The following is a 19,820-nucleotide window of genomic DNA, read 5'->3' on the forward strand; positions in this document are numbered from 1 at the left end:
ATTTTATTAATCTGTGTTTACCTGCTAAGCTTGCAGCAGGCAGGGCAACGCTCCTCTGCCCTTTAGGAGGAGCCACCACTGGTTATATTTATACTTCAGTTAGCTAGAACTGCTGAATTTCAGTCATTTTTTTTCAGTTTGAAATGTTATGATTAAACTGATATTTTCACCTAATTATACTGCCACTTTAATCTTTGTTTTTTCACAGATTTTTGAAGATCTTTTTTAATAACATAAAGTAAGATTTTATTACCATGTGTAACTATGCCACACCCCTGGCACGTAAGCAGTACCCTGCGGCAGTCCCCTCCCCCACTGTGCATGGTGTTGGGTTGGCCACTGTGCCCAACCTCCCACAGCTGTTCAACCCACCCTGCCTTGCATGACTGTACATCATGCATGGCATGGAATTGGCCACATGGCCTGTCTTGCCCCAAGGGACCACCCACCCCACTTTAAATTTTGTAAAAAAAAATTTCATTCCCGGGGGACTCTCACAGGAGTAGGTGGGTTGCGCTGGCCCCCACAAGAGTCTAGTGGGATTGTGGCAACACTTTTCTTTCAACATTTGGCAACCACCAACCTCAGAAGGTCCAAGGGTTAAGGGTACCCCTGCCCTTTCTCCTCATATAACTTATTTGTTTTTAATTTCAGGACATGGGGACCACGTCTCCACATATCTATAAAGTCTGAACTTTAATTTCACAAACACAACTGAAAGGATTTTTACCAAATCACACAAACCATGCTTTCTGGGTAAAGATGTAGCTTTTTTGCCAACATTTGTATAATTCTGTTCAGTGTTTTTGGCAGTAGCTCTGTTAAAAAATCACAGTAGAAAGTGCATGGAGAAATTGTTTTGGGATCCCCACCCCCCTTTTTTCAACTCCCACTTGAAGGATCACTTATGAACTTTCAGGAAGGGGTTGATGTGGATGAACTTTTTTTTGGAAGGTTTTGTGATGGTTCATCAAACGGCACCAAAGTTATGAGCAAACCAAAAATCAATTCCCTATAGTAGCTAGGTCCTAAATACAAATACCTACACAGTGGCAGCCATTACTCTGTAACACATAAATATATAAGGTATGGTAATAATATCTTCGTTTACATTTAAAACAAAATAGAAGTTGACTGAAGAAAACAAAGGCTAAAGTGACGTTACAGTTAGGTGAAAAAGTCAGTTTAAACATAACATTTTAAACTAAAAAGAACACACTGATATTCACCAGTTATAGTTAACGGAAGCAACTGTAACTCACGCCAAAATAACATATGGAACTTTTAACTTCTCATGAAGAATTTTATTTAACAGACGTTTCTTTATGAGCAAAAACCAAAAACCATTGAACCATAAAATCTCCAGTGCACTTCTTGTGACATCAGATATGGCATCTCAGATTCCATTATCAATTACATCACAAATCGCCTATGAAGTAAAAAGTAACATAATTGTCTTTCTTATTGTAAGCAGTCTTATTGCAAATTCTCAGGATGCTGCAGTTTCCCTGGAAGTCTGTGGATGCCTCAAAGTCTTTCTACTAAAACATATGTGTACAATGGCATAGATAATTAGTAGATGCCTTTACTTTTCTTATGTGTAGGTTTAATGATGCAATTCAGAAGGCAACCAAAGCACATTCTCAGAGCAGTGGTTCCCAACCTGTGGTCCGGGGACTGCGACTACTTAGACAATTAAATAATATTAACGGATTAAGTCCCCAGCTTTCAGCACTGACTCAGTGGGGGGTCCCCGGATTCCAATATTGATTCAGTGGGGGTCCCTGGGATCCGGTAATGATAAAGTGGGGGTCCACACAAGTCAAAAGGAACCACTGTCTTAGAGTACCTCTTCACAATTGAATGGATGCATTTTTAACAGCTCACTGATGTTTTTAGAGATCCGCTAAGCGGAGTAACGTCATTGCGTACCCTAAATGCCTTCACATCTCCAAAAGCCAAAATTCGGTTATTTTTCTCGAGAAATGTCTTTGTATTGCCACATGTTATTGTTGATGTGAAATCATATGCCTTTAAAGTGATATAGTATGCCCCATAATTTGCAAAAATATACACAAGTAAATCCACCATATTTTTAAAATGTGCTATCACATTTGAAAGCCTGACATTTAATATATAAACAGTGAGATCACTGAGAATGTTATTAGTTGATGACCTTTTTCAAGCTGAAAATTCCACAAATCCACTGTATAGCATTGCTGAGAAAACCTTTTTTCCTGTTAATATATGTCAGGATATCTTTTAACTCTTGGTGGTATCACAGCCTTTTGTTTCTTTATAATATTTGTGAAGATAAGTGTCACTGGTGCTACAGTGCTTCATCACCGCATATTATTTACAGGGACATCCTTAGCTTGTCAGAAGAACTGCTAACATTTACCACTGTGTCACGTCATATTTGATGGTCATCACTCATTTTCTTGGAGATGTCTTCGATGAAGTCATGTGATGTGATGAACTCTGCATTAAAAGAAACTGTGGGTCAAAGTTAACAACACTCAGGAGTTTCAGTGGGTTTTAAGTTTTGGCTGAGATAAACACAGAAGGTAATATAACAGTGGGTACTCAATAAAATCATTCCATGCCTAAAAAATCAGAAATGATTCAGTCTTTCCTAGAAAATGGAATTCGGTGATAAAAATGGAATATGTGTGGGAGAAGAATATCCTACACAGATCTAGAATATCAGCGCATTATATACCAATTGTATTGAAATATGCATTTATAGTGTTATCAGAAAATACTTAACATGGGATTGTGCTTAGATGTGCTATCTGAGATAGACAATCACAGGAGAAACCTCTCTGCCAGCCTGTTTAAAATCTTTGGCGGTGGACCCTTGGAAGATATAATTTACAAACATTGTAATCACTGGAAGCCTTTTACCTCCCACCTTTGGAACTTTTCTTTAATTTGTTCTGACCCATAAACATCTAAAAGACCTCAGCTGAAACATTGGTTATGATTTTTTCTGTCCTTCAAGGCTAAATGCAGTATCTGAAGTTAGGACTGGAGAGATGTTAGACATAGGCAGCACACAATGAGGAAAGAACATCTCTTTGAACTGTGTGAGTGGTCCTTGGTGGGGAGGTTTGAGGCTCCTGTTGAAAGGTAGTTGTCCTTGATGATCATTAGCATGCAGAGTGAATAACAGTTAAAGGATCACACATTTCCATTAATCATGGTTGTTCGCCTTGGAAAACATAAAACATTTTAGTAAGTGTGTCATTAAGAGAGAGTGAGTATCAGGAAGATTGTGGATTAACATCTTTTAACAAACATCTTTACATCTGTTGTGTATCTTCAGCCACCGTATTCTTGGAGCTGTGGAAGCGACAGCGAGCGAAAGATGTCACATGGTGGAATCTGTACAGCTGGGATGAAGATGAGGTGAGTTCTTCAATGATCATTAACACCGCCTTTGGCTAAGGTTATTTCTGGCTGAAAAGGTTGGGCCTGGCGTGAGCAGGGATTTAGTTATTATGGGGCGACTTGAACACAGATGGTGTTCATGAGGTTTGGAGGCGAAATCCACTGCCTAACACCCACACCCGCAAACTATATTCATAATTTGGCTCTAACTATAACAAAGTCTGCACACTTGTTTCTTTTCTGTGGTCCTTTCAGATCAGGAATGTGATAGCAAGTCATTTAACAATATTTTTCAGATTGCTTATTTTACATTTTTAAGTCATGTAATACATATGCCCTTACTTTTCTGTTTCTTTAGGGAATACCCTTTCTCTTCAAATTCAACAAGTCTTCTTTGTGCATGCAATTTGTATGGAGTGTACCTACAGTGTTTAGTACAGTGCCACTGGCAACGGAAGGCTTGGGTTTCCACCACCGAAATAATTTCACTGATAAATCTAAAAGCATATTGCTTACTTTTCAGAACCCTTGTTTATTTACTTGTCAGTTTTGCCTTCCATAATGCTTGCCCTGGGGTGTAAGTTAGGGCTACAAGGAATTTATTTCAATTTGCATTATTTTGTTTTGATTCTGCTGTTACAATTTGGAGTCTTACCGTCTAATTACTGTAAAGAAGAACTCTCTGAATACCACCCACCAACAAAGGTGGAGGGAACAGGACAGGAAAGGAGAGGTTTATGCATGAGAATGCCAGTGGAAGAGGCATTTCAGACATTGGTTGTATGTTCCTTCCTCCATATTTACTATACAGAGGTAAACTTACATCACTGTTACTACATTTTTATGGCTCCTTTATATGGATTTTATTCTTTGTTGATCCCACTACCCCAACCTTAAAACTACATCAACCTTTTTAAATTAAATTACTATTATTGAAATAATTTAATAGAAATATAATAAAAAGAATCAATCACATTAACCAAATGCTAACACTCCTTCCCTAATTTAATTTCATTTTGTTTGGTAAGTAATCTTAACCTAGAATTAATTCCAACTTTAACCCCAACCCTACGTTAATTCGTAATTGATTAAATTATCATAAATAATTCATCCTATCCTTTAGTTTTTAAACTATATTTCAGTTCAAATTAAATGTGTAGCTAGCCCTGATCCTTAACTAATGATTGTTTGTTTTAATTTTTAACCTATCAAATTATTAATTCTAACCCAGCCCCTCAATGTATGTCAAACATATGCAATCAATTACATTAAAATGCAAAAGATACATGAGGATTATACTATCCTCGCTCTTAAAAGAGCTGAAATTGGAATTAGTGTCTTTACATTTTCACCCTAATCCTAACCATTAGCTCATTTATTTTAAATTATTATCTACTTAAGTACATATCCCTTTCACTGCCCCAAACATGAATTTGTTATATTTATATATATAATAATTACTTCCTAGACTAATTACCCATAAACCTTAATAAATGTTAATTTTCTTCAGTAATTTTTATTAAATGGATATACTTTTCATTTACTTACATTTTATTAGTTTAATGTCATTAGTTTACCCTTACTCTTAATTGTTTTTTTATTAAAGTTAGTCAAATTAATTAGAATAGGAAAACCTAGCTATAACTTTGTTTATTTTACAATCAATTCAGTATACAAAAAATGCAGTGTGTGTGTGTTTATATATATGTGTGTGTGTGTGTATATATATATATATATATATATACACACACACACACACACACACACACATATATATTTACTGAAAAAACAAAGGTTAAAGTAGAGTAAGTATCAGGAAGATTGTGGATTAACATCTTTTAACAAATATCTTTACATCTGTTGTGTACCTTCGGCCACCATGTTCTTAGAGCTGTGGAAGTGACTGCGAGTGAAAGACATCACATGGTCATGTATTGTTATAGTTAGATGAATATGTCAGTGACAACATTAATGTTTTGAAGTAAAGTAAAATCACAGAAGTTCACTAGTCATAGTTAGCAGAGCTAACTATAACTAGTGCCACCGCAATGCACTGCTTATGACCTCATATATGACAACATGACATGTTCCAGGAAATCAATTTATGACATCACTGATAACGGGGAGGCATGTTGTGGGCAGTGCAGCACTGGGTTTCTGCCAGCCTTTACATGGAGGAGTCTGGGAACCCTCTGTGGCCCCCTATACTTACTCTCACCAGCATTTTCATGGTCGAACCGCCATGAAAATTCTGGCGGAGGACAAGTTTGTAATTAGCAGGGAGGCGCTGACTTCAGCACCACCCTGGCTGATTACAACCTGCACGCCGTCATCCCATCGGGATCGGAGATCCTGGCGGGGTCGGCGGTCGGTTGGCGGGTCTGCCCGCTAACCTTGTAATGTGGCAGTCGGACCGTCACAACCTCAGCGGTCCAACCGCCACCATGAGTCTACCGGTTTGTTTAACACAAGACTCGCAATAAGGCCCTAAGTGCTTAAAATTGCCTTACTTCTCTTCTAGCCTCCTCCCCTAATATTTATTGGCAGGCACTCACTCCAAAGATAAGTTATTCAGATGCCATCTGACAACCTTTTTTTGCTTTCGCTCAAAAATTACCAATTTTGGTCTGTCTACATTATTTCACAAGTTGACATAACAGATGTAACGCCACTTGTTTTTTATCAGTTATTCTCAATCTTCACTCTTAATTACATTTTAATAAATTCAACTAAATAATGAACCCTAACCCTTAATGCTTTACATTAGATTGCAAATTAAATAACGTCAAATTAAACATGTTAATAATATACTTATCTACACAGATGTAGTGCCATGGATGTAGCGACAGATCACTGTAGTGCCATCTATATTGTGGGAGAATACCCTAATCGTTTGACCTCTGCTGGCATCAGTGGGCTGACCACTTATCTTTTCCTATGTCCCTCAACAGCCTCTTTTCTGCTGTAGTGAAATTAAGGCAAGGAAGAGGGGTCTACCCTACAAAAAGCAATATTTCAATAGCCTGCTGCTTCTTTCATGTCACCTACCAGCAGGGGTAGCAAGGCCATTGTCAGGTGGGACAAAGTCAGGGTAGTGTCTTCTAATGCTGGAAAGCCTCTAGTAGGAATTAATGCATGTGAGGTTGAAATTCATGTATGACTGTTTACAGAGAGGTGGTGCTCCTAAACAGACAATGAGACCATGAATCTCAGTCCATAAAGTTCAACATTGTTTCTAGCCAATAAAATAATGTTGACATGTGAGTGCCAGTCTTATTAGTTGCAGCATTCTAAGGCTTTCTCCCCATGGTCCTAAAGGAGTGTGCACGTAGAAATGAAAGCTAGATTGCTCAAATGCGGATGGTCTTTCGGCAATTCTAATGCACTGTAAAATACATTTTCTGCCCTTGGCACACCATGAAATACACAGGAAGGAACGAGTGGAATGCTTGTAATTTGTCCAAACATTGCAAGTCGCTCGGGGTAGCTTTCCAACCCATCGTTTTTCTGCCCACCATTCCACCTATGTTCAGGTCCAGTCATATGCAAATCAGTCTTAGCCCTCTTCCAATAGGAACAGGCCAGGTTCTCTCTGAACCAGGACACAAGCAACCCAAGATCATTTTCGCCCTCATTGGGGCTCCTCAGTCAGGCGTAGCTTGGTTCCAGAGGCGCAGTGAGCATGGGACACATATCTGGGCATACCCTTAAAACTGAGGGCAGTACATCAAACACACAAAAAAGGTGATGGACGGAAAGCTTGCAATAAGTCTAACCACTGCCTATCGGTCGGAGTAGCATTCCAACCCATCATTCTTTGGCACAACATGAAGCAGTCCTTATGTTTCTGATATTTTCCCAGAGATTTAAACCATTTTCTGTGTTCCTATATTCTCACTCCTCTGTTCAAATGATGCATTCCATCAGAGACTACATCACTTGGGTTCAAGAGCAGTGGGAATAATGCTGACAGGAAACAAGCTCCTGAGGTCCCGTAGCACATCTGGATACTGTCTACAGGATGCTTACACTGCTGCGGCCTGCAGTGCTGGCATCACTAGCAGGAAGTTCACATTGCTGGTGAAGTGTAACATGGAGTCATCTGGCAGGAAGATCATATTGCAGAGTATTTCCACCACTCAGCGCTGAAGCAGTGTTGACAATAGAAGGCCAGCAAGTACATTTTACATCACAGGGTTATCGGCGTCTGGAATTGGTCTTGAAAAAATCTGATACAAAATGAGAAATAAGTGGCAGCTTTACACTGATAGCCTTAGATAGCCACCTACGTGGTCAGCAAAGAGTAATTGACTCAATACGATGTTCTCCTATTGAAACATGCTTAATAAAATGCACTGGGACGGATTGCCTAAGCGAACCACTGGACTATACACTGCAGGTATCCATAGACCTGTAGGTTGCCCCAGTGTGACTTAGGCACACGATGATCTCTGAGCACTGGTCTATGATCCCTGTACTCTGGATTCGAGGGCAGTGTCAGTTATCTTTCTCTTTCTCTTTCTCCCCACAGGAAGAAATGGCGTTGGAACTCATTAACAATCCAGACTGCACAATCCAGACACACAAACACTCCTATTTACACAGTACGCTCATCATCCTTGGTGTCGCTGTGATGGTAAAGCCATTTTTTATTTCTTTGCCGCCATCTGTGCATATCGCTTCATGGTCTTGGGTAAAGGTGATTTCTAGTACACATAGAAGACGAGGGGAGCGATATGTATTTCACATTTAGCGAGAAGACTTTTCTTTCAGATTATCTAATCTTCGTGTTGTGCAGTGGCGCTGTTATTATTTGTACTGACTAATCGGTGAAAAAATGACATTCAAACCGGAAGTTCACTGCAGTGAGTGTAATCTTGCATCAGCCTTTAAAAATGCCGCTTTTGCATTGGTAGATCGCTGCAAATTGTATTGCAAAGTTATGTGCCCCGCGAGATGCAAATCTCTATGTTTATAGTTCACTTATGGCTTTTTCCTCATGCTCCTGTGCAGCAGTTCCGAGAAGCGCTTGGGCTTTTGAGTGTTCCTGTTTGTTATGTTATTGAAACTTGTGTTAAAATCATTTGCACAGCGCACTTACTGCATTTGTACGGCCCCAGTGACTGCAGACTGGCTGTTTTAAGAAAGAACATTTAACATCTGTTTAGACTCCCACAGGCTAGCACTTCTCTCTCCCCGCTTTCGCATTACAGCCGATGACAGTGTGACTACATGCCTCAAATGAATGTACATCATACTCAAAAAGCTCTAAATGTTCCCTTTCCCTTTGTATTTATTTAATTAATGGAAATTAGTACTACTATATGCACGTGTGTCCCTCCAGTACCCTGTTCTCGCTTTGTAGAACGCACATTGAAGCCCATCCAGGCGAGGCTGCAGCCTGAGCACCTCGGTAGCTGTGGCCCCGCCTCATTGTCCAGTGTTATAGGCCGCAGGACACAAAGACAACCGCAGCGAATGAGACATTTTGTGTCTGGCGTGGGATAGCTTGAGTTCTTCTTACCTGAGTTAGAACCTTCTGAAAAGGAACAAAGGATGCAATCGTTGACGCAATGGCAATTGTTGATTTTCCTACATCCAGTCTTCTCATTGGTGTGGGGAGATGTGCCTGTGTAGTTCATCTTCATCATCTATGTCAGTGGGTGCTTGCATTGTAGTCTTTTTTTGGTGCACAGTCATTGCCAATATTAAATCTTAATTTATGCCTTTAGTTGTCCCTGTTTTTTGGGTTTTGTAAGTCTAGTTGCCGATCTAACATGATTATGCAACAAGAGAAGCCATTTGGTCAGGAAGGTAGCCCAACAACTCTCAGTGTTAAGGGTGAACAAAACCAATGAGTGGTGCACCATACAACTGGAGGCTTGCAACAATACAATAGGTCTAGAATAAATGGATCTCTACACGCAACAATGTTCATTCTCCGCTTCTGATAAGGTTTCTTTTCCAGGTCTGAGCCCGAAGTAATACAAATCCTGAAATCATTGATGCCCTCTTACCTGCAGACTAGTTTCTAAAGATACAGGATAATAAATCTGTGATGCCTGCCCTTACCTTACCTTTCTCATCATTCAGTATACCTTGACTTCATGAAGGTGTTTAAGCCTGCTCACTGCTATGAGTCCTTCCCATAAATAAGAAGTGTTGCTATTAACACTTGCCATTAATTTGTATCTCTACAAATGTCTATTCCTCTACCATTCATCTGTTTGATTTTTTTGTCTGCACATCATCTTGTATATCCAACTGCTGAATCCCATGGGGTTACTAATTAGTCTTTGCTATTCCAACAGCAATTCACTTCTGTTCCCACAGCAAATCACTTCTATTTCTGGTGATTGCAGCATAACTATGGGCCAGATGTATGAAACGATTTGCGACTCGCAAACGGCAAAAAAGGCCGTTTGCGAGTCGCAAATCGCAGTTTCCTATGCAGAAATGCATTTTGCGAGTCGAGACCGACTCGCAAAATGCATTTCCGAATCGCAAATAGGAAGGGGTGTTCCCTTCCTATTTGCGATTCGCAGTGGTATGCAATACCATTTGCGACCGCATATGCGGTCGCAAATGGTGTCGCAGTTACCATCCACTTGAAGTGGATGGTAACCCACTCGCAAATTGGAAGGGGTCCCCATGGGACCCCTTCCCCTTTGTGAATGGACCACAAATTATTTTTTCAGGGCAGGTAGTGGTCCAAGGGACCACTACCTGCCCTGAAAAAATACCGAAACTAAAGGTTTCGTTTTTTTTTTTAAGTGCAGCTCGTTTTCCTTTAAGGAAAACGGGCTACACGTAAACAAAAAAAAACTGCTTTATTTAAAAGCAGTCACGAACATGGAGGTCTGCTGACTACAGCAGGCCTCCATGTTTGCGAGTGCCCATAGTCGCTATGGGGTCGCAAAATGCGACCCACCTCATTAATATTAATGAGGTGGGTCTTTGCGACCTCATAGCGACTCGCAGACGGTGTCTGAGACACCGTTCTGCATTGCAAATTGCGAAATGCAATTTGCGAGTCGGAAGGACTCGCAAATTGCAAGTCGCAATTTGCAAATTCGCTACATCTGGCCCTTTGTTTCTCATCATAGTCAATGATGCTAAAACACAATATCTTCTCTTGGTGATTATTAACCCCTTCTTGTTTTTCATGCATGTTCTTCACCATTCTTCAATTTACGTAAAATTCTTCAATGTTCTCTTTAATCTTCCCCTCTCTGCTCTCTTTTCACCTTCATCTTATTTCTTTTCACTAGCTACATTTGTATTGTAATTTTCCGTGCCCTGTTTTAAATGTTTTCATTACCTATTGCCTCTTTCCTCACTTAGCAACTTTTTGACCACCTAGTTCTGTTCACTTTGATGCTCAACCCCTATTATTTCTGCCCTTCCTTGTCTCTCTTTTTTTAGAAAAAAATATTTTTATTAAGCATGTATGAGCAGGTGCGACATTAAAGCTTCGAAATTACAAATCATGATTATGAAATATGCGTAAAGATCAAAACAGTGCAGCACTTAGTGCTGAGGTTTGATATGCTTCATTTACATAGTAATAATAATCTGGTAATTCATGAAAACATGCTAAATCATTATTCATTGGATTGGATAAAGCTCCGGATCAGGTTTAGGATGAAGACATTTTTCCCAAACAGAATGATACTTCCGGGTGGCCCCGATTCTTTGTGCAGACAGAAATTCTTTAGCTTGCACTGCTCTCATTTTCTTTTCCCAGAGATCATATGATGTAACTAGGGTGGGGGGGTCTTCCATTGTTGTAAGATCAGAGATTTCGCAATCAATGTTGCAATAAAGAAGTATTGCTTTGCGCTTTTGGACAGCCCAAGATGATTAGATATGCCAAAAAGTGCTCCCAGCGGTTCTGGTGTTAGCGCTACCTGGAGTTTAGAACTAATCGACTGGAAAAATTAGACCCAAACTGACAGCAGGGCAAAGATAACAGACATGCAGCCAATCCCCAACCTCACAATGACATCGGAAGCAATTGCTTGGAATTGATAGAACCATTTTATCTGATAGAGAATTCTAGTTGCAGATTCCTTACCTTTGAATTTCCCTAGGTGTCAGTCTGCATCCGGAAATTTTTCTTCGAGCAGTACCTCTCCGCTCCGTCAGGTGGTGTTGGTCGACTCCGCAGGCGTTGGCGTCGTGGTCGCCGTGATGAAGTTGCGGTCGTGTATGGGCGCCACCCCGGCGTGCTGACTTCAGTTCTTTTCTTTCCGTGCCAGCCTACGCACAGATCCAGAAAAGAGCTACTTCAGTCACTTTTTGACTGCGACAACATTTTTGTCTAATTCTTTTTGACAAGTTCGTGGATGCGTCGAGGGATGTCCTGCAAGACCGTTTTTGAGGCCTGCGACTCCTGTCACTGAATAATGTCGTGGCGGATCCGCACCTCGTGTGCCTTTGGTGCCTGAAGCACGATAACAACCCGAAGTCGTGCTCCAAGTGTCAGGCCATAAACCTGAAAGCTTTGAGGGAGCGGTCCCTAAAGCTAATGGCGGCCCGACACACGACTCCACGGCGCTCTCGGTCTCGTTCGAGAGGAAGGTCTTGAGACCAGCCGCGGTGTCACCACCACTCTTCATCCTCAAAGTCATTGGGACATTCGGGTCATAAGAAAATGAAGTCGAAGAAGGACAAGCATTCTTCGACTTCACCCTGTCACACAGATGATGCAGCGCGGGAAGTGCGTCGACGCTCTAGGCTTCCATCCTCGGAGCCTTCATCTGGGTCCGCTCTGCGCTTCCCCGACTCCCCGGGAGCCCACAATCGACGTCGATCCCATTCTCATACCCGACGACCCGGAGCCGGAATGACGTCGCTCGATGCCGATTCCATTCTCTATAGGCTCTCCTGGGCTCAGGGTTGATCTAGACCCTTATACTTACAGGTATGGATAAGGGGAGAGTTTGGAGGGGACGCTGGACCCTTTAGAATACCAGCTTGACCCCCAAATGGACTGGGTGTAGGATTTATGTGATACTAGTGGTCTAGACACCTCCCCTGACACTAGTATGCTCTCTCCTCCTACCGCGGCTATGGAGGAGAGCGCCTTATACTTCATGGTGGTGAGAAGGGCGGCTGAGGTCTTGGACCTTGAGCTACCTTCTGTGTAGGTTAGGCCTAATATCCTAACCAACGTGCTTCAGCTGGGGTCTTCCACATCAGAACCCCTTCTTCCCTATAATGAGGCACTGACGGTCGTCCTTTTGGGTACTTAGGCCAGACCCAGCACAGGGGCTCATGTGAATAGGACGATTGCCTGCTGCCATCGGCCTGTGCGGACAGACCCAAAATTCCTCACCCAACACCCCACGCCTGAGAGCCTTGTCATCCAGGCTTCATCTTCATTGGGCGCATTCCCTGCCGCACCCCCGGATAGGGAATCAAAAAGACTAGACAACTTGGAGAAGAATATGTTTTCTTCCAACAGTCTAGCACTGCGGTCCGTGAACACCACATGCCTTTTGGGCCGCTATTCCCATACTCTCTGGGATACTGTCGCGCAAGTGCTGCCTAGAGTTCCGGAGGAGGCCTGGACTGTCCTTTCCCAAGCCGTGACAGATGGGAGGGACACAGCAAAGTTCATGATTCATTATGAACTGGATACGACCGATTCTCTGGGCAGATCAGTTGCATCGAGAATGGCATTGAGACGCCACGCCTGGCTGAGAACATCTGGCTTTTCAGGGGATGTCCAACAATCTCTGATGGACATGCCCTTTGATGGCACATGTCTCTTTGGAGACAAGGTGGACTCAGCGCTCGAGCACTTCAAGGATTCCCTTGGCCGTGCACCTGCTCCTTCGCCCCAGCAGTCTGCCTTTCGCCCCTTTCATGGCTACGGAAGGGGCACCCAACCGTGTTCTTTCCCCCCTGGCCATCGACCCATGCATGCTGTACAGCCCCTGCGCGGACGTGGGATCCCACGCCCCCGGGGATTAGGGAGCCACCGGGTCGCCCAGTCCATGCCCACCCCCTCCTCAGCCTCCAAACCTTCCTAGTCTGTGGGTACCCCAGGAACCAGTTGGTGGCAGGATTCGCCATCACCTGCCCCAATGGCAATCCATTACCTCTGACAGGTGGGTTCTCCATATTGTCCGAAGGGGCTACACCCTCCCCTTTGAGACACCTCCTCCAGCCATGCCATCTTCATACAATCGCATAGCAGAGGATCATATGGCTCTGCTCTGCGAGGACGTCCAAGCCCTTTTGGCCAAAGGAGCTATAGAGAGGGTTCCGCTGCCAGAAGTAGGTTGTGGTTGTTATTCCTGCTACTTTCTTGTGCCGAAAAAGGACAAGGGTCTTCGTCCTATATTATATCTTCGGTCCATCAACCTCTTCCTCAAGAAGGAGAGGTTCAAAGTGTTGACATTGGTTCAGGTCCTATCTGCCTGGACCCCAGAGACTGGATGGTAGGGTTGGACTTGCAAGACGCATACTTTCACATCCCTGTCTTGCTGGCCCACAGACGTTACCTACGATTCGTGGTAGGTCACAAGCATTTTCAGTTCAAATCAAATCAAATCATTAACATTTATAAAGCGCGCTACTCACCCGTGCGGGTCTCAAGGCGCTAGGGGAAAAAGGGGGGTTATCGCTGCTCGAACAGCCAGGTTTTTAGGAGTCTCCGGAAAGCGGAGTGGTCCTGGGTGGTCCTGAGGCTGGTGGGGAGGGAGTTCCAGGTCTTGGCCGCCAGGAAGGAGAAAGATCTCCTACCCGCCGTGGAGCGGCGGATGCGAGGGACAGCAGCGAGTGCGAGGCCAGAGGAGCGGAGGAGGCGGGTGGGGATGTAGAAGCTGAGGCGTCTGTTGAGGTATTCCGGTCCCTTGTCGTGGAGGGCTTTGTGTGCGTGGGTGAGAAGTCGGAAGGTGATCCTTTTGCTGACTGGGAGCCAATGCAGGTGTCTCAGGTGTGCGGAGATGTGGCTGCTGCGGGGTACGTCGAGGATGAGGCGGGCCGAGGCGTTTTGAATGCGTTGCAGGCGATTTTGGAGTTTGGCTGTGGTCCCGGCGTAGAGGGTGTTGCCGTAGTCCAGGCGGCTCGTGACGAGGGCGTGGGTCACGGTTTTTCTGGTGTCGGCGGGGATCCAGCGGAAGATCTCGCGGAGCATGCGGATGGTGAGGAAGCAGGCGGAGGACACGGCGTTGACTTGCTTGGTCATGGTGAGAAGAGGGTCCAAGATGAAGCCGAGGTTGCGGGCGTGGTCTGTGGGGGTCGGTGCGGTGCCGAGGGCCGTGGGCCACCAGGAGTCGTCCCAGGCGGACGGGGTGTTGCCGAGGATGAGGACTTCCGTTTTTTCAGAGTTCAGCTTTAGGCGGCTGAGCCTCATCCAATCTGCGACGTCCTTCATACCCTCTTGTAGGTTGGTCTTGGCGCTGGCGGGGTCCTTGGTGAGGGAGAGTATAAGTTGGGTGTCGTCGGCGTAGGAGGTGATGATGATGTCGTGCTTGCGTACGATGTTGGCGAGGGGGCTCATGTAGACATTGAAGAGTGTCGGGCTGAGCGATGAGCCTTGAGGTACGCCGCAGATGATCTCAGTGGGTTCTGAGCGAAACGGAGGGAGGTAAACTCTTTGGGAACGGTTTGCGAGGAAGGAGGCGATCCAGTCCAGGGCCTGGCCTTGGATCCCGGTGGAGCGGAGGCGGGTGATTAGGGTGCGGTGACAGACGGTGTCAAAGGCAGCCGAGAGGTCGAGAAGAATGAGGGCGGCTGTTTCACCGTTGTCCATCAGGGTTCTGATGTCGTCTGTGACTGAGATGAGGGCGGTTTCAGTGCTGTGGTTGGTTCGGAATCCGGTTTGTGAGGGGTCGAGCAGGTTGTTGTCTTCCAGGAAGGTGGTCAGCTGTTTGTTGACGGTCTTCTCTGTTACTTTGGCTGGGAAAGGCAGAAGAGAGATGGGGCGGAAGTTTTTCAGGTCGCTCGGGTCAGCCGTAGGTTTCTTTAGTAGGGCGTTGACTTCGGCGCGTTTCCAGCATTCGGGGAAGGTAGCAGAAGAAAAAGAAGAGTTGATGACGGTCTGGAGGTGCGGGGCGATGATGTCGTCGGCTTTGTTAAAGATGAAGTGCGGGCAGGGGTCCGAAGGGGCGCCGGAGTGGATAGAGTTCATGATGGATTTGGTTTCTTCCGTGTTGATGTGGGTCCAGTTGAGGGTGATGGCCGGGGATGCGGGTTCGGTGGTGTTTGGTTGGGTCTGGTGTCCGAAGCTGTCGTGGAGGTCGCTGATCTTGCGATGGAAGAAAGTGGCGAGGGATTCGCACAAATCCTGTGAGGGCGTGACGGCGTTGGCGCTGGGGTTGGAGAACTCCTTGACGATGCTGAAGAGTTCTCTGCTGTTGTGGCTGTTTTTGTCCAGTCTGTTGGTGAAAAAGTTCCTTTTGGCAGCGCGGATCAGGTGGTGGTGTTCGCGGGTAGCGTTCTTGAGGGCGGTCATGTTGTCAGCGGTGTGGTCCTTGCGCCAGGCTTTCTCAAGGGCGCGACAATTTTTTTTAGATTCTTTGAGGGTGTCAGAGAACCAGAGAGGTTTTTTGGTGTTGGTCTGTCGATGCGTGCGTTTGAGGGGAGCAAGGTTGTCTGCGCAGTTGGAGATCCTTTTGGTCTTACCAGTGCCCCTCGGGTGTTCAAGAAAGTGATGGGACTGGTGGCAGCTTATCTGCGCAGGTTAGCGTTCCCAGCCTTCCCCTACCTTGACGATTGGCTGTTGAAGGCGAACTCGCCCCAGACAGTCGTCTCCCACCTCCAGACTACGGCAAACCTTTTGCATTTGCTGGGGTTCACTATCAACGTGCCGAAGTCACACCTGACTCCTTCTCAGATGCTCCCTTTCATCGGAGCTGTTCTGGATACAGTGCAGTTCCGGGCATATCCTGATGAAAAGCGAGTCCAGGATATTCGGGCTATTATACCGATGTTTCAGCCTCTATCCTGGATTTTGGTGAGAATGACTCCGAGGCTGCTGGGCATCATGGCCTCCTGCATCCTGCTAGTTCAAAAGGTCAGATGGTATATGTGGGCTCTGCAGTGGGAGCTGAAGTTCCAGTGGACGCAGCATCAGGGGAATCGCTCTGAAAAGGACCAGATCTCGGAAGGAACCCCGAGAGACCTGCAGTGATGGTTAACAAATCAGGATTGGGTCATAGGCTGATCCCTCTCCTTTCCCCAACCAGATCTTCAGTAGTGACAGATGCGTCACTCCTAAGATGGGGTGGCCTCATGAGAGAGGCGGAGATCAGAGGCCTCTGGTCTCCGGTGGAAAACGGGCTCCATATCAATGTTCTGGAGCTCCGAGCAATTCGACTAGCATTAAAAGCATTCCTTCCCTCTCTCAAAGGGAAAGCAGTGGAGGTGTTAACAGACAACACCACCGCCATATGGTACTGCAACAAATAAGGCGGGGTGGGATCGTGGACCCTTTGTCAAGAGGCTCTTTGCCTCTGGACTTGGCTGGAACATCAGGGCATTTCCCTGGTGGTATAACACCGGGCGGGCTTATTGAATGCCAGGATAGACAAACTCAGCCGACGATGTGTGGACAATCACAAATGGCATCTCCATCCGGAGGTGGGGCAAGGTCTCTTCCTTCAGTGCGGAGAACCTTGGTTAGACTTGTTTGCCTCCATAGAGAATGCGCAATGTCAGCTGTTTTGTGCGTTGGAATTTTCAAGGCGGCACTCGCTCGGTGACGCTTTTCGTCGTGAGTGGAGTTTAGGCCTCCTGTACGCCTTTTTGCCTATACCATTTCTGCCCAGAGTTCTGAAGAAGATCAGGCAAGACCGGGCCCAACTAATCCTGGTGGCTCTGGACTGGGCATGAAGATTCTGGTATCCCGAGCCGTTGAGCATGGCCATAGCTCCTCGGATCAGACTGCCTCTTCGGGAGGATCTTCTGTCGCAGCAGCAGGGGAGGGTCATCCACCCGATCCTGTCCACCCTCCGCCTCCTTGTGTGGAGATTGAGTGGCGACAGTTGAGGTCTTTTGACCTGCCACCCGAAGTCTGTAACATTATCTTGGCAGCCAGGCGTCCCTCAACCAAAACCGTATACGCCTGTCATTGGAAGAAATTTGTGGCATGGTGCATCGACAAATCTGTCGATCCTGTATCTGCTCCTCTCTCTCAGGTCCTTCTCTTTATTCTTTCCCTTGCCCAATAGGGCTCCGCCCTGGGCACCCTTGAGGGATATCTCTCTGCTATCTCTGCTTTCTTGAGGTTACCAGATCAACCTTTTTTATTCAAATCTCCAGTTGTTGGGAGGTTTCTTAAAGGCCTCACACATCTTTTTCCTCCTACCCCATTCATCATGCCCCAATTGGATCTGAACCTAGTATTAACATACCTTATGTGTGCCCCGTTCTAGCCGCCCTTCAACTGCCATTTACAGGTCTTCACCATAAAAACTTTCTTTTTAGTTGCCATCACCTAAGTAAGTAAGTGAGCTCCAGGCTCTCTCATCTAAACCACCTTTCCTGGCAATACATCCTGACAAATTGGTACTTCTTACAAGGGCTTCTTTTCTACTTAAAGTAGTGACACCCTTACATGTCGGGCAATCTATCACCTTGCCTGCCTTTTATGCACCCCACATCCCTCACATGAACAGGAGAGATTCCACCATCTGGATCCAAAAAGAGCATTGGCGTTCTACCTTCATCCTATTAAAGACTTTGGGGTGGACGATCAACTATTTGTGGGATATGTGGGTGCAAATAAGGGGAAGGCGGTGCAGAAGAGGACCATTTCAAGATGGGTGCTGTTATGCATCAAAATGCACAACGCTCTGGCTAAGAAGCAACCTCCTGAAGGTTTGCGTACCCATTCCACCAGAGCTACTGCTGCTACCATAGCGCTAGCACAGGGCGTTCCAATCCCGGACATCTGTCAGGCAGCAACATGGACATCTCTGCACACTTTTACCAAACACTACTGCCTGGACAGTCAGGTCCACAGGGATAGCTACGTTGGCCGTTCGGTCCTGCAGGACTTCCTGGTGTGATCTTGGTTTGCAGGCCACCACCAGGGATGGTATTGCTTGGGTATCTATTCAAAGGTAAAGAATCTGCAACTATAAGTCTCTATCAGATGTACAAGTTACTTACCTTCGGTAACAATATATCTGCTAGAGACATATTCTAGTTGCAGATTCCTTACCGACCCGCCCATCCGCCCTGCACTGTGAACTGATTTCTAGGGACAGGAACTTCCCTTTAGGGACCCTAGTTTTGGTGCACCACTCTCAGTGCTCATCATGGCTCCGTGCTACTGGCGTGGAAAGTCGTGAAAAGAACCAGACGTCAGCGCACCGGGGTGGTGCCTATATATGACCATGACATCATCACTGCGACCACAATGTCAATGACGCCTGCGAAGTCGACCGACGCCACCTGATGGCGCGCAGAGGTACTGCGCGAAGAAAAATCTCCAGATCCAGACTGACGCCTAGGGAAATTCAAAGGTAAGGAGTCTGCAACTTAAATATGTCTCTTCCAGATATATGCTGTTACTGAAGGTAAGTTACTTGTACATTAAGTTGCACAGGAGTATAGTAAAGCATCCATTTTGTGAAGAATGAAATTCTTTTAAAATTTGTGCCTTTTAAGGCTTTAGAGGAATAGTTATTATAATGCTTCCATGTCTGGGGATCAATCAGGCAAGCTGTAGCGGCTGCTATTCTGCTTAGTGCAGGAGGGAGAGCTTTAGCTGGCAATTCTTCCAGAACGATACTGTACCAGTTACCGACTCCTGTCCGTTTCTGAACCCACATGGCTTGTGTAATTCTGAAAGATAGTGATTCAGCTGAATATTGACCTGGATAAAGTGAAGTATCTGGAAATACGAAAAGCTTACGTGTGCTGGAATCGCTGGGTTGCTGCTTTTGAGTTGTGCCCATGATATGACACTGTCCCCTACTAGGAAGTCCTGAAGTTTTCCCAACCCCAGATTTTCCCAGTTGTTTAGGGCATTGGTAGCGAGAGGAAGCCCAAATGCAACAGCTTCTCCTAGGGAAATAGCTGGATGGAACGAAGTAAAATGATAGCTTTGTTGGAGTTCTGCACCTCTGGACCTGAGAAGGTTTGGGATCTTATATCTGGTACGTTATCGGAAGCCATGGCATTTTAAGAAAATGAGATAGATAAATGTTGTTTTCAAGAAGCATCTGTTTCAAATAGAAGTTCGAGTCAGCATGGTATGTAGAAGAAACACTCAATCAATCAATCACAGTATTTATAGAGCGCACTACATACCCGTTAGGGTTTCAAGGCGCTGACGGGGGGCTGCTGCTATTGGTCGAAGAGCCAGGTCTTGAGGAGTCTCCTGAAGGTGAGAAGGTCCTGGGTCTGTCGCAGGGAGGTCGGGAGGGCGTTCCAGGTCTTGGCGGCGAGACAGGAGAAGGATC

General features: G+C 45.3%; 1 protein-coding gene across 4 annotated transcripts in view; it reads left to right on the top strand.

Annotated features, from left to right (window-relative positions):
- Positions 1-19,820, top strand: part of ANO9 (anoctamin 9) — a 386,417-nt gene that overhangs the window by 221,472 nt on the left and 145,125 nt on the right. For all 4 annotated transcript variants that reach the window (XM_069223191.1, XM_069223192.1, XM_069223193.1 and 1 more), the window contains 2 exons: positions 3,329-3,411; positions 7,925-8,029. In XM_069223191.1, the coding sequence (XP_069079292.1) occupies positions 3,329-3,411; positions 7,925-8,029 (188 nt within the window). The remainder of the gene's footprint in view (positions 1-3,328; positions 3,412-7,924; positions 8,030-19,820) is intronic.

Source organism: Pleurodeles waltl, chromosome 3_1 (assembly GCF_031143425.1).
Source record: "Pleurodeles waltl isolate 20211129_DDA chromosome 3_1, aPleWal1.hap1.20221129, whole genome shotgun sequence".
NCBI lineage: Eukaryota > Metazoa > Chordata > Amphibia > Caudata > Salamandridae > Pleurodeles > Pleurodeles waltl.